Consider the following 14,916-nt stretch of genomic DNA (forward strand, 5'->3'; position numbering starts at 1 on the left):
TTCTTAGGAAAGGGGTTCTTCAGTTTGCTGATGCTATCAGTACTTGCTGGTAAGATGCTGCCTCTATTAATTGGCACATAAAGACATTAGAGGAGGCCAAGGTATGTGTGTGGGGCAAGGGTTTGGTGTGTGTATGTGTGTGTGTGTGTGTGTGTGTGTGTGTGTGTGTGTGTGTGTGTGAAATTGCTGAGAAACATTTAAAAAGAATGGGGTAGACAATAGTGACAGTCATACTGATAGAGGCACACAGTTTGCACAATGTTAATGTCTCCACAGAAAATCGCGGGGAATTGTGGGTCAGTGACTCTCCAGCAGCCGTGACAGACAGCTCTTCCCAGTCACCTGAGAACCTGGTGAAGGATGCCGTTTACAAAGCACACGTGGAGAAGGACTTCATTGCTTTCTTCTCCTCAACCCCACGTAGGTCTTTTAGTTACAGACAAGGGTTGTGCGCCTAAGGCCACCTCAGAATGATTCTGGAATATTGAGGTAGGCTCCCTGCAGCAGTGATGTAAGACACATTTTGAGGGCTGTCAAAACAATTTACATTTATCTGAACTATTCTATGGAAACAGAGATTCTATATTTTCCACTTTTTAAAATTGTACTTTTATTCTAAGTGCTGCACTTTACGGTCAAAGGTATACAACATACTAGAACAACATAATACAAGTAACCACGTTCTCCATACACCGTTTAAAAAGCAAATTTGGTTCCATTTTCTATGAAATCTGTTTCATATTTTGAATAGAGTTTTAGTGAATCCAGACACTGGCTGCCGTCCTTAAATTATCAGCTCCAACTCCTTTTCTCCATGGTTCTCATTTGATGCTTTTTAGAGGGAGCCATTGCATGGCTCAGCAGGACCAGGAGATCCTTTAAAAGAGGTTGAAAATCATACCCTGGGCTTAGCAGCCCTACTAATAGGGATCAGTGTTTAGTCCTTGACCTCTAGGTAGTTGTCTAAGAAGCCTCTAGCATTTGAATGTTTCTACTTTGCAAATTTTTGTTTTAAATCTTTTCTTTTTGTAACCACTTCATGGAGGTTTTGGTTTCTTTTGTTTTTTGTTTTTTTTTATCCTCACACACAGAGTGAACATATTTTTTCCATTAATTTAAGACACAGTGGAAAGGAGGCGGGGGAGGGAAAGGAAAGTGAGAGATAGAGAAACATCCATGTGACAAAGACACATCAATTGGTTGCCTCCCACATGCCCCCTGACCAGGGGGCAGGGATCTGTACTGCAACCCAGGTATGTGCCCTTGACCAGGAATGGAACCCGAAACCTTCCAGTGTGCAGACCCTGCTCTAATTGAGCAACATAGTTCAGGGCACATGGAGGTTTGATTCACATAGAAAATGCTGTATATACTGAATGTATATAACATAGTGAGTTGGGATATAATATACACCAGTGAAACCATGACCACAATCTCCTTTGGATTTGTTCACCCACTCTGCTTATAATATTGTGAAAGACCGAATGCTGTACACTCTGTAAACCTCCTGGAAACCAGGGAGCCATTTTGTGTTGCTTACTGTATAAGCGTGGGGGAATTCTTTAATCCTCTGAGCATCCATTCTTTCCTCTGTAAAATGGGGTAATTTCATTTATCTCTCAGGGTACGTTTAAAAATCAAGTGAATGAACATGAAGCACATAGTTAAGAGTCACTTCCAATAATATAATGCAAACATTATGAAATTCTAGTGAGTTATTCCCTTAGTTATATCTCAGCCAGGTTTTTTTAAAAAATTTTTTCCTCCTCTTTTTGGAAAATTAGATAATGTAGAGATATAAGTGTTTCCCCTAAACATTTCAAGTTATTTCCAAAGCTATGCTTAAAAAACTCAAAAACTACATTAAAAAAAGTGTGAGAAAAGAAAACATTCAAGGGCACAGCCCAAGGTTGACCAGTCCTTATCTTCACAGATAATGTATCCTGGAGAGACACTAGTAAAGGTTCTCTCTTCATCACACAACTAATCGAATGCTTCCAGAAGTATTCTTGGTGCTGTCACCTCGAGGAAGTATTTCGGAAGGTAAGCTTTTTCTTCTTCCTTTTCCAATCCTGTGTGTGTGTGTGTGTGTGTGTGTGTGTGTGTGCGCGCGCGCATGCGCTGGAAGACTTTACTATTATTCTTATTTCAAATGACAGTAACAGTCTTCGTCGGGCAAACAAATGTAGAGCAGTTCCTGGTTTCCATTATCCATGGATTGACATCTGATTTAGGAGAAGATGTCAACACAAAATTGCTTGAGATCAAAATAGGACAAAATAATATAACCTGTAAGCTTGTTTGTTATGGGCTCTACATTTATTTTAAGTCAAAGAATGGAAAGTATTTTGAGTTGATTTGTATGGCTTACTTTATTGAATAAATATCTATTGGGTGTTATCCTACTTGATAATTATTGCTATCCTGTGACACAGGTGTAAGTGAGATATTGTGTTGTAAGGCTACTCAGGACCTTTTTGTGAGAGAGATGGATATGAAACAAGCAGGCCAGCAAACACATATATCATTACAGATTGCCATAGGCTCCATAACACAAAAGATCTAGGGCACTTGAAAGAAAAAAAGGGAGAAGGTATTCTTGGAATGGAGTGGTCTAGAAAGGAAGACCAAATTCCTTTCCCACCTCAGAAAATTTCTTATTCCCCCCTATCTCCTAATTTGTTTTCCTCCAGGGTTCTGACCACCACTCATTTGGCATAGATTCTGTTGTATTAACCTGTACTTACTCGCTTGAATGCAAGCTTCATGAAGTTAGAAATGTGCTCAACACCTCAACATGCTGGCACATAGGAATTAATATTCATTCAATAAATCAATCCATGAATATCAATACCTTTCTCCCTCTAGGGTATTAAGAATATGGGGCATTTTTATTTGTTACTATTTTTGAAAATATATTTTTATTGATTTGGAAGAGGAAGGGAGAGAGGAGAGATAGAAACATCAATGATGAGGTCCTCATCCCCACCACTTGCTGGTGGGAGTGGGTGTGTTGCAATATCCTGAGAATTTTCTGAGGCTCACATGGGAAGGTGATATATTATAGAAAGTTTCATTTCTGTGTAATTATACCCCGAGTTCCCTAGGTCCCATTTCCGTTTCTCCTGCCAATAAGAAGTACCAGATTGTTTTCAGCAGAACTGAAATCAAAGCCAGTGTGCAGAGTTTCTGTTCCATGTCTCCACAGTCAAATGGAGCATCAAGCTGGCTGATTTGTGTTTCCCATTATAGTCCATTGCGTGCGAGGTCCACGTGGCTGTGGGCCATACAGCTACGGCGACAACAGGGGCAGGAACAAAGCCAGAGGAGCATGAGAGCCAAGAGAGCCACAGAAAAGAGTGAGCTTTTTATCTGCTGGTTTATGCATTCCCAAATTGGTGCAGGCTTGCAATGGCCCTGCCTAGTCTAGCCAAAGCCATTGATCCCCAGACTGGACAGACAGGCGCTTTCCCTTGTAACCCCAACTCCTTGTGCATGCACTCATCTCCAATTTATTGGGTCCTTTCCTCTGTCATCTGCAGGGATGAGCCAGTGAAATTCCAGCTTCCTGGTGAAGTTGCCCAAATCTCATGCCTGAAGTGTCTTGCCTTTCCCCTTGCTCCTGTTCTATTATTATAATAGCTAATTGCAATGGTGTCAATAGAATCTCATTTATCAGCCCATGACAGAACACTTCAGAGGTCAGCTTGTTGGTCAGAATGTGAAAGTTGTTGTGTTCAGGTTTTAGGAACAATAATTGAGTTTGTGCCTTATTGAATTCAGGATTAACTTGCAGGTTGAAGGTAGAGCATTTTTGAGATCCAGTTCTCATGAATTGACTCCAGGAGATCAGTTAAGATCTGTAGATCTGAAACAGAAAAAGAAAGTGAACTTTGAAAGGCCTTGGGTTAGGCATGAGATATTTATTTTGAGATAAAGAGTATATTCTGACATGTGGAGTTACTTCTCCACAGTAGGGTAACAGTGACAGGGAGTTAGAATATCCATTGGCTTGGTATCTTCATTCCCAGAATATTTTGGCTCATGGTGCAAAATGTTTTCTGAGGGTGGATAAGAGTTAGTTTCATCTAACCTCTTTTTTTTTTAGGTACAACTATCTTTCGAAAAGCCAAAATTTGAAACCCAGATGCCCACCATTGAACGACTATCCATGTCAAGATATTTCTACCTCTTCCCTGGCAATTGAAAATAGTAAGTATCAAAGCTGTTGACAGGTATAACAAATGGGAAAGTGATATTGGTGGTGAGGTTCAATGGCTAATGACAGCCAATTACTTGGTTAGTCAAGTTAATGTTGCTTATTGATGTAGTTTAGTGATTAGATGGTATTTTTTTCTCTACTTATATGAATCTGGATCCTCCTCATCTTGATAATCAATTAATCAGTCAGCCAATAAAGGAGATAAGCCAAACTGAGACAGGAAGTAATAAACAATCAAGGACACAGGGTAGTCATCAATGATACAGAAATGTACTCATGCTTCCATTATTACTTGATATTTCTCTCTCTCTCACTAAACACACACCTACTGAGTTATCAAACATTGCCTCAGATCCTGAAAAGCAAAAAAAACAAACAACAACAATAAAAACAAAACAAAATAAAAAACAGAGAAGATGACTGTGGAGAAAGCAGGGTATTGGTCTTTTAAGTGCAGATATCACATTGCTGACCTTGAGCTCCTATTACCAAGACAGTATAAAATATACCTGGACTGTAATTCTTGTGTTGATGCAGATACTGGCTCTCTGACTGTTCTCTCAATGTACGTGTCAGAGTCTGCTCTCAGATCCTTAAGTACTGCTCTGAAACCCTTTCAAGCATCCATGTTAACACATATTTATTGTTTTTGGTAAATATATTTTAGAATGGATCCGATGAATTAGACCCAGCCATTAATTTACTCATAACAGCTTAATATCACACTGTATTGTAAGTATTGTTAATCTCACTTTCAACAGCCTAATTAAAATTATATTTATAGTAAAGTTTACCTCATTACTTTAAATCTTCACCCACCTTATTCTACTCCTGGTTTGTGATTCCCAGGTGGAATAATTGCATAGATAGTTCATCAGAATAGCTTTCATTGCCTAGTTAGTATAAGAGAACCAAATTAGGGGTTGAGCTCTTTGACTAATATTTATCAAGCACTTACTATATTACATATTCTGTTCTAGAATGTTGGGATATACCAGTATACAAAATAAATGGAAAACTTTTGCTTCAGAAAGCTCATACTCTAGTCTGTGGAGACAGACTATATATACATAAACAAGTAAATATATGTCAGATAGTGATAAGAGCTAAGAAGAAAAATAAAGGAGGTTAAAAAGATGAAAGAGATGGGTGTTGTACTATAATGGATAGATTATTTAAGAAAGGCTCCTTTGAAGTGATAAAATAAGTCAGAACAGAGAGTGGGCAGAGTCGGGTAGTGAACCTTGAGATTCTTGTAAGAACAATGTTCTAGCACCCCTGGGACCAGCAAGCACAAATGCCCTGAGGCAGAAATGTGCTTAACATCTTTAAAGAACTGCCAAAAGGCAGGGGACTGGGGGAAATGGCAGAGACAAATTCAGAAAATGGTGAAGAGTCTGGTCACATGGGCTTTGGTGATCACATGGTAAATGCTCTAAAGTTTTAATCCTGAGTGAGATAGGAACCCTTTGAGTGCTTGTGAACAGAGAAATGAAAACAAATTCGATTTTACAAAGATCACCCTGTGTGCTTTTGGTGAATATACTCTAAGGGTCAACAGAAGTCAAAGGAAGTGGCAAAAGCACATGGAAGAGGATGAAAGAGGAAAGATGGTAAGGGTGGATTGAAGGCTTCTGGGAATTACTATCCTCACCTTCTGTATTTTGTGTGTGTGTGTGTTTTCCCTTCTTCAGGGAATTACAGGCAGTCCTGCCCTTCTTTACCAACTTCTAGAAGCACCTTTATCAGTATGGCACACCTATTTAACCATTTGTATTTAAATAAAAATCAAAACACATAAACTGTGTCTTTGGGTCTTTAATAGAGACTAGAATTTCTATTAAAATGGTGGGTGGATGAAAAGTGAAGTGGAGTAAGCTAACTGGATTTTCTAGTTTAGGACTCATAGAATACAGTGGGTCCTTGACTTAGGAGTTTAATTCGTTCCGAGACCGAGCTTGTTCAGGAGTTCGTTAAGGAGCTTGTTAACTCAAATTACTCTGTCAACTCAAAGCAAAAAATTGGCAGAGAGACAGCTGGTATCTCAAAAAACTCGTTAGTCAAGGCCCCACTGTACCCTCATTTCACTGAGTGACAAGAGCTGGCCTTGACATTCCCTCAGCAGTGGGGTGAAAGAAGATGGTGCCTAGATGGAATACAAGAACTGTAAATTGGTCAGCTTCTCAGTTCTATACCCAAACCCACAGTTTAGTTGGTTCAGAGAAGTTTTCTAATTTATTATTTAACCAACATCATAGATTCAGATAATAATTTTCATCAGTAAACTATTATTTCAGAAAATTATTCCCATGTATCTTTCTATCAGTTAATTAACTTTCTTGTTTTTTTCTTTCCAGATGTTTGCATATTTCCAAACTTCAGGAAAATTTTATTCTCTAACAAGCTCTTCAAAATTGTCTTAAATAATTTGGCATTTCGCCCTAACCGGTTTGGCTCAGTGGATAGAGCCTCGGCCTGCGGGCTGAAGGGTCCCAGGTTCGCTTCTGGTCAAGAGCATGTACCTTGGTTGCAGGCACATCCCCAGTGGGGGGTGTGCAGGAGGCAGCTGATTGATGTTTCTCTCTCATCGATGTTTCCAACTCTCTATCCCTCTCCCTTCCTCTCTGTAAAAAATCAATAAAATATACTTTAAAAAATTAATTTGGCATTTGGTTCAAGATGGGACGACCTTACTGTATTTGTATAGAAATACAAATATCATCAGATAAAAAACGGAAAGAGAATGGGGAGTGTCAGCAATGGGAGAGAGAATATTAAAATTTCTGGAAAGGTGAATATTGGTAGAGGAATTTTGGCTCCATGGCTATCAGAACTACTAAGAATATGTACTACTTCTGTTATATACACATAGAATATTGAATAAATATCTGAGTACTTAGCTGAACTGAATTAACATATGATGCTCTCGGTCTCTAATATAACCATAATTGTTAATATTTATTAACATAATTGTTAATACTAATATTTAATATTATTAAAATAATATTAATTCTATATTTTGATTACTGTAAAGAATTCTATATATAAGAAATCAATTTAACCATCACAGCAACCTTATAAAGTAATTATTATCAATATCTCCATTCTACCTATAATAAAACAAAAGAATATAGAGTTTAAATGACTTGCCAATTTGACATTCTCTAGAATATGAATTATTGACCACTGTTTTGCGTTGTCTCTGCAAAGCCATGAAAAACAGAAACTATAAGAGTTCTAAATTGTAAGGTTTAACTGAATTTTGAATTGCAATGTTTAACTTACACTCCAAAGATTCATGTCTATATTTCTGTACTTAGTTGTCTGTGTAGAAAAATGAGACACATCACAATGATCCAAAAACAGATATTATAGAGAATTCATTCTACTAGTGTGAGATAATATCAAAAATTCAATAACATAAAGTTTTTCACACATCACCACACAGTTGGAAAAAAAGCACACACATGCAGGGGCAGAGCCAGCCAGGGGAGGGGGCTTTGAGCTGATTGGGATGGAGCATGTGATTAGGGGTGGGGCAGGCTTGGGGGAGGGGCCACAGGAGGTTGGCTGGTCAGCCCCACCTTCTGATCAGAGTGGTTCACTGGTTGCAGTGGGCATCACAGCAACCGATCATTCTGGTCATTTTATTGTTCTGATACTTTTCTCATTTTTTCTACCCAAATTAATCTATCAACACAACAGAATACCAAAGAAAATCTCACCAGTTATTTTATTGAACTTGACACATTAATTGTACTCTTTGTTTAAAAGGTCAGGTACTAAGAATAGCTAAGAAAAAATAATTAAAACGTGGTAGGGAGATTGCCTGAACACAAATCATGAAATCCAGTTGGTACGTGGGTAGACAAATAAATACACAGAAAATCATACAAAGGTTAGAAATGAACAACATAAAATATGTCATATTGCAGAGGTAAAATAATGAGTGATTCAAGATATTATTTTATAGAAACACACACACACACACACACACACACACACATTTTGTACCTGAAGCCATACACACAAAAATATACCAGATGGAGTAAAGACCTAAATGTAAAAAGTAAATCTTTCAAGTTATTAGGAGAAAAATTATAGTAAAATATACTTATGATATTTATGTAGGGAAAATTTTCACCAAGATTCAGAAAGCACATTGTCTAAAGAAACAGATGAATAAATTGAATATAAAATTTTAGAGCAGTGTGTACAATGTTAGACTTTGTGGTGATGGTACCATGAGTGTAGGTATATTTCTAAACTCATCAAAAAATTCACATTAAATAAATGCAATGTTTTATAGATAAACTAGAGGCCCAGCGCACAAAATTCGTACACGGATATGGTCCCTAGGCCTGGCCTGCAATCAGGGCCAACTTCCCCAGCTGCCCGCAGCCAGCCCCTCCCCCCGCCACCATTCACCCCCAGTTCCCCATTCGCCATCAGGCGATCAGAGGCTGCTGGCCCAGGGGAAGAACCAAGAGGTCGGCTCTTCCACCTGCTCACCGGCCCTGCCCCCACCACAGGTTGATCTCTGTGTGTGGGGCTACTGGTGGGTCATGGGCCTTGGCCTGGCACCATCTACTTTCCTCCCTGGTTCCCTGTTTGCCATTGGGCAATCGGAGCCTGCCATCTGGGGAAAGGGACCTGGCGGTGGTCAGTGCACCTCATAGTGACTGATCAAGCAGTTGTTCTGGTCATTCTGCCATTAGGGTCAATTTGCATATTAACCTTTTATTATATAGGATAGAGGCCCAGTGCATGGATGGGGGCCAGCCAGCCTGCCCTAATGGGGGCCCCGGATCAGGGTGGTGGTCTCTGCTGGGGAGCGGGGCTGGCCAGGGTGTGGGACCTCAGGCAGTTTCCAGGCTTTCCACACCCCTGGTCAGGGTGGGGCTCCCTGCTGGGGGGCAGGGCCAGCCCTGGTGAGGGGTTTGCAGGTCTGCCATGCCCCTGATCATGGTGGGTGTGCCCACTGGGGGATGGGGCAGCCAGGGTGAGGGGCAGCAGTCATTCTGGTCTCTGGTCGTTCTGATCTGATCGTTTTGGTTGTTCTGCCGTTTGGGTCACTAGGCTTTTATTATATAGAATTATACATCAATAAGACTTAAACAATAAATAAAAATGAATTCATAGATGGTAAACAGAAAAAATAGAAAGCTACAGAAATGAGGGGAAGAACCCTTTACAATGCACATAATCATCAAAAGATCCATTCATTCAATCAACCTTAAATTAAAAAAACAAAACAACAAAAGCTGACTCCAGCCCAGCCCTGGAGGCTCAGTTGGTTGGAATGTCATCCTGTGAACCAAAAGGTCACAGGTTTGATTCCCAGTCAGGGCACATACCTGGGTTATGGTTCAATCCCTTGTTAGGGCACATAAGGGAAGCAACTGATCAATGTTTCTCTCTCTTATCTCTCTCTCTCTCTCTCCAAAGAAAACAATGAAAGCAAGATTAAACAGAAACAACAAAAAAGCACCTGACTCTACATCAGACATTGACCATCTAAAGGAAAATAAAACAAAGCCCCTGTCCTCATGAAAACATGTAGTCTAATAAGAAAGAGAAAGATAATAATCAGAAATAAAATAAACACATAATTTATCATCAGAAAAAAGTGAATAAAGGGAGAGAGCCAGCCATGAGCTATATTAAGGGAGAACATTCCAGAAAGAGTGAAAGCAAGTATGAATGCCCTGAGATAAGAATGTGCTTGGGCTCTCGCTGGTTTGGCTCAGTGGTTAGACCATTGGCCTGAGGACTGAAGGGTCATGGGTTCAATTTTAGTCAAGGGCATGTACCTTGGTATTGGGCTCGATCTCCTGCTCCAGTTAGGATGTGTACAGGAAGCAAATAATCAATGTGTCTCTCTCACATGGATGTTTCTCTCTCTTAGTCTCTCCCATTTGGGGAAATTAAGGATAAATAAAGCTTTTGAGAAGTTATGTGTAAGTGGGATTTCGAGAGTTCTTTTTAATAAAGGGGACTTATAGTGTTTTTAATGGTTATCATAATGACATGATTAAGAGGGAAAACGAATGATGTAGAAGAGCAATGGGACTATTGTTGAACAATGTCTTTGACTAGGTGAGAGTGAATGAACAGAAGAAAAAATTGATGGCTTAGCCTTAGATAAAATTGCAAGAGTTTAGACCAGTGATGGTGAAACTATGACACGCGTGTCAGAGGTGACATGTGAACTCATTTTTTTGGTTGATTTTTCTTTGTTAAGTGGAATTTAAATATATAAAATGAATATCAAAAATATAAGTCTTTGTTTTACTATGGTTGCAAATACCAAAAAATTTCTATACGTGACATGGCACCAGAGTTAAGTTAGGGTTTTTCAAAATGCTGACACGCCGAGCTCAAAAGGTTCGCCATCACTGGTTTAGACCAACTCTATGAGACCTGATAATGGTGAGCTAGTAGATCTTGAGATTAGAAAGAATCTTCTCTGAATTAAAAATTATTTGTTGTGAGATTGGGCCCAAAGAGATGGAAATGTAGCCCCAACATATAATTTGCTAGACAGGCATATATAGCCAATCTATCTATATAAAACCCTTATATGCAAATTGACGGAATAGCAAATGACTGGCAGAACGGCCAGTTGCTATGATGTGCACTGACCACCAAGGGGCAGACACTCAATGCAGAAGCTGCCCCCAACCAACATGCCCTGACAGGTGGCAGCAGTGGGGGGCAGGGCTGGCAAGCGGGCAGTGACAGGCCAAGGTGGGTGCAAGCGGGGGCCTAGATCACACCCCCAGTCACCCCACAGATCAGCTCTGATCGCTGGCCAGGCCTAGGGAACCTACCCTTGCAAGAATTTCATGCACCAGGCCTCTAGTACTAATATAAATGTTCTTCATTATATATTCTTAATATTTAGTTATTCCATGGACAAAGCACAGAAGACTTGGTCATGGATACAAAAGTGAATGAAAATTTTAATAACTTAGACAATGTAAAAAAAAATATAGGTTAAGAATGGTGGTATAATTGGACGTGAGAAAAAAAATGGAAGAAACTATATGAAGGCAACTATCATCAATTTACATAGAGGAGAACTGTTATTGGACAACACTGATGACAGAAGAAATAAGGGTTAAATAGTATTTAATATTGAACAGTTAATCAAAAGAATAATTCAAAATCATATCCTATATAATAAAAGGCTAATATGCAAATCGACCTAAGGGTGGAACAACCAATTGCTATGATGCACACTGATCACCAGGGGGCAGACGCTTAATGCAGGAGCTGCCCCCTGGTGGTCAGTGCACTCCCACAGGGGGAGTATCACTCAGCCAGAAGCCCTGAGCTGAGCTCATGGCTGGCAAGTGCAGCAGCAGTGGCAGGAGCCTCTCTCGCCTCCATAGCAGAGCTAAGGATGTCTGACTGCTGGCTTAGGCTCACTCCCCCAAGGACATCCCCCGAGGGCTCCTGGACTGAGAGATGGCACAGGCCAGGTTGAGGGACGCCAGCCATATGCACATTGGGGCAACCAGGCTGGCATGGGAGGGCCGTTAGGGGTGACCAGGCAGGCAGAGGTGGTTAGGGGTGATCAGGAAGGCAGAAGAGCAGTTAGGGGAATTAGGCAGGCAGGCAGGTGAGTGGTTAGGAGCCAGTGGTCCTGGATTGTGAGAGGGATGTCTGACTGCTGGGTCTAAACCAGCAGTCAGACATCCCCTGAGGGGTCCCAGATAGGAGAAGGTGCAGGCTGGGCTGAGGGAATTTCATGCACCGGGCCTCTAGTAATAAAATATTAGGCAGAATTGGTAGAAGTGAGGTAATGTAAGTAAACTACATCTCATTTTTATTTGAAGTAACCAAAGGCATTGTTTGAATTTAATATTAAAGAATAGAGGGTTAAAATAGGCATGTTATTGAGAGTTCTGAAAATTACCACCAGAAAAACAAACCAAAATATTTTAAATAAATGATATGTAGCTTGTGGGATTGAAAATGGAAAGAGTTTTAGTGGAGAATGTACTTTTCATTATATACTTTTCAGTACTACTGGATATGCTACCTTATATATCTATTACTTTGACCAAAGATTTTAAAATTATAATGTATCAATAGTTTTAATACTATACAATCATCAAAAATAGTTCTTAAAGTGTTGACTTTTATAAATATTTGTCATCTGTTGTCAAATTTAAAAAATATTGATAATATGGGGAAAATGTATAGGTAAATATATATTTGTAAGTTATCTATTTTTAAGTAACAAAGTACCCGAAAACTTAGTAGTTAAAAGCAATAAGCACTTCTATTGTTCACAAATCAACCAGTCAACTGGGTGGGTATTCTTGTTTCTGGGGTTATTCATGTATCTAAGACCACCTGCATGTAGAGTAGGCATCTCGACTGACATTGCTGGGATCTCTCATGTATTTGAATATCATCTGCTTTGAAGCTGGTCTAGGATAACCTTGGCTGAGATGACTGGGCTCTCCTCCATGTGATGTCTCTTATGCTTTAGCTATTTAGCCCAGGCTTATTCACATGATGGCTCAGGGGGCCATGAGGGAGAGGTTCATCATGCTTCCAAAGACCAGGGCTCAGATGGTGCAGTGTCCCTCCACTGCATCATGCTCACCAAAACCAAGTCATAATGCCAGTCCATCATCAGGGCAAAGAGCATAGATCCAAGGAAGTCAATGATTGGGCTATCAAAAATTAGTATTAACTGTCTTTTAAAAGCAGAGGAAAAAATTAACAAATATGCAAACTAAACATATAATTGTGGTACCTTTGTAGTGTGAAATTAAAGGTGAATGATTTTATTCCATTTTATACACTTTTCTATTGTTTAATTTTAATGGCAAGCTATTATTTTTTAATGAAAGAGAAGAGTCCTTTGTACACTCAAAAAATAAAAAAAATAGACATATGAATACATAGATAAACAATGCCCACAACTGACAACTAAGGAGATCAGGAAAAAGAGAGAAAAGGTTGGCTTAAGTTTATTGAGTAGGGGAAAATTAACTACCTTGTTTCATCAAATACTATAAATTAGGCACGATTCTAGGTATGTTTATATGTAATTAGAGGCCCAGTGCACAAATTTGTTGCACTGGGGTCTGGCCAACCTGCCCCAATCAGGGCGGATTGGGGCTGGGCCAGTCAGGAGGAAGAGATAGCAGGAGGTTGGCTGGCCAGCCCTCCCTGATCAGGGCCCAAACAACTCGGGGGAGGGGCATGGGCGATTGGCCAGTGGGTCCCACCCATGATTGGTGTGGGGCGGCCAATTGGAGGTCAGTGGCTGGGGAAGGGACTGTGGGAGGTTGGCTGGCCAGCGCCACCCCTGATTGGTATGTGTGTGGGGGGGCGATGGTGGGTGGAGCTGGCTGGGGGGAGGGGCTGGGGGCCAATTGAGGTGGTGGGGGCTGATCAGGGATGGGGCTTGCTGTGGGAGAGGCTGTGGGCAGTGGGTTGGCCAGCCCTGCCATGCCCCCAAATGGGGTTGGGGGTCAATCAGGGGCCAGCGGCCTGGAAGAGGGGTCATGGGTGGTTGGCTGGCTGGCACTGCCCCTGATCCCTGTGAGGGGGGGCGATCTGGGGTAAGGCTGGGTGGGGGGAGGGTCTGCAGGAGGTTGGCCTGCTAGCCCACCCCTTATTGGGGTGAGGGTGGCTATCTGGGGTGGGCTGGTTGGAGGGAGGGGCTGCAGGCCAATCAGGATGGTGGGAGCCCATCAGGAGCAGGGCCTGCCAGGGGGAGGGGCTGCCAGAGGTTGGCTGGCCAGCCCCACCCCCGATCGGCTGGTTCACTGGCTGCAGTGGGCATCATAGTGACTGGTTATTCCAGGTGTTATGGTGTTTCGGGAACTGGCTTTTTATATATATGGACTAGAGGTTCAGTGCATGAAATTTGTGCATGGTGGGGGGTGTCCCACAGCCCGGCCTGCACCCTTTCTAATCTGGGACCCTTTGGGGGATGTCCGACTGCTGGCCTGATTGCCGCCTAACTACTCCTCTGCCAGCCCAATTGCCCTCAACTGCCCTCCCCTGCAGGTCTGGTCGCCCCCAACTGCCCTCTACTGCCAGCCTGATCGCCCACAACTGTCATTCCCTGCCAGCCATCTTGTGGTGGCCATCTTGTGACAACATGGGGGTGGCCATCTTGTGACGACATAGCACGACGCCACCTAGGCTTTTATTATATAGGATTGCTTAATAAATTTAAACTAAATTCCTTAAATCTAACCATTTATTTTCAAATTGAGTACTGGGCTTTTCTCACAGATGCTTGAAGACTCCACTATTCTTGCTCAGCAGATGCCATTGAATTTGAATCCAGTGTAACAGTTCTAAGGTTCCCTTTATTTATTACTATATTTAAACTGAACAATAATCCTTGTGCACATTTCACTAAAATGGAACTTATCTTTTCCATTACACAATATAAAGTTATTTTTTTTTCTTTAAAATAAAAAAGAGAAGAAAAGAGATGACTTATTTGGGTTTTGAAAGTGATGCTCCTGTCAAGGTGTGCAGTTGTCAGTTTCTTGCTCCCTTCAAGCCTTCCACATTAACACTTCACTTCCAAGGGTGCACAGCCATCAGTCAAGTTGGTCCTCCTTCTAATTAGTGGTTAAGGGGTGGCACAGAGACAAGTAAGGGTCAATTTGATTTATTAACTGTGCTAAAAATAGAATGGAAAATAG

General features: G+C 41.0%; 1 protein-coding gene across 1 annotated transcript in view; it reads left to right on the top strand.

The window, feature by feature from the left end:
* The window catches only part of LOC102430997 (caspase-13), a 25,389-nt gene extending 18,557 nt beyond the window's left edge, over positions 1 to 6,832 (top strand). Inside the window, exons 5-8 of the mRNA XM_023764914.1 lie at positions 277 to 420; positions 1,934 to 2,043; positions 4,109 to 4,212; positions 6,580 to 6,832. Coding sequence (XP_023620682.1) covers positions 277 to 420; positions 1,934 to 2,043; positions 4,109 to 4,207 — 353 coding nt within the window. The 3' untranslated portion in view covers positions 4,208 to 4,212; positions 6,580 to 6,832. The remainder of the gene's footprint in view (positions 1 to 276; positions 421 to 1,933; positions 2,044 to 4,108; positions 4,213 to 6,579) is intronic.
* The last annotated feature ends 8,084 nt before the right edge of the window (positions 6,833 to 14,916 follow it).

The sequence above is a fragment of the Myotis lucifugus genome, unplaced genomic scaffold (assembly GCF_000147115.1).
Source record: "Myotis lucifugus unplaced genomic scaffold, Myoluc2.0 scaffold_361, whole genome shotgun sequence".
NCBI lineage: Eukaryota > Metazoa > Chordata > Mammalia > Chiroptera > Vespertilionidae > Myotis > Myotis lucifugus.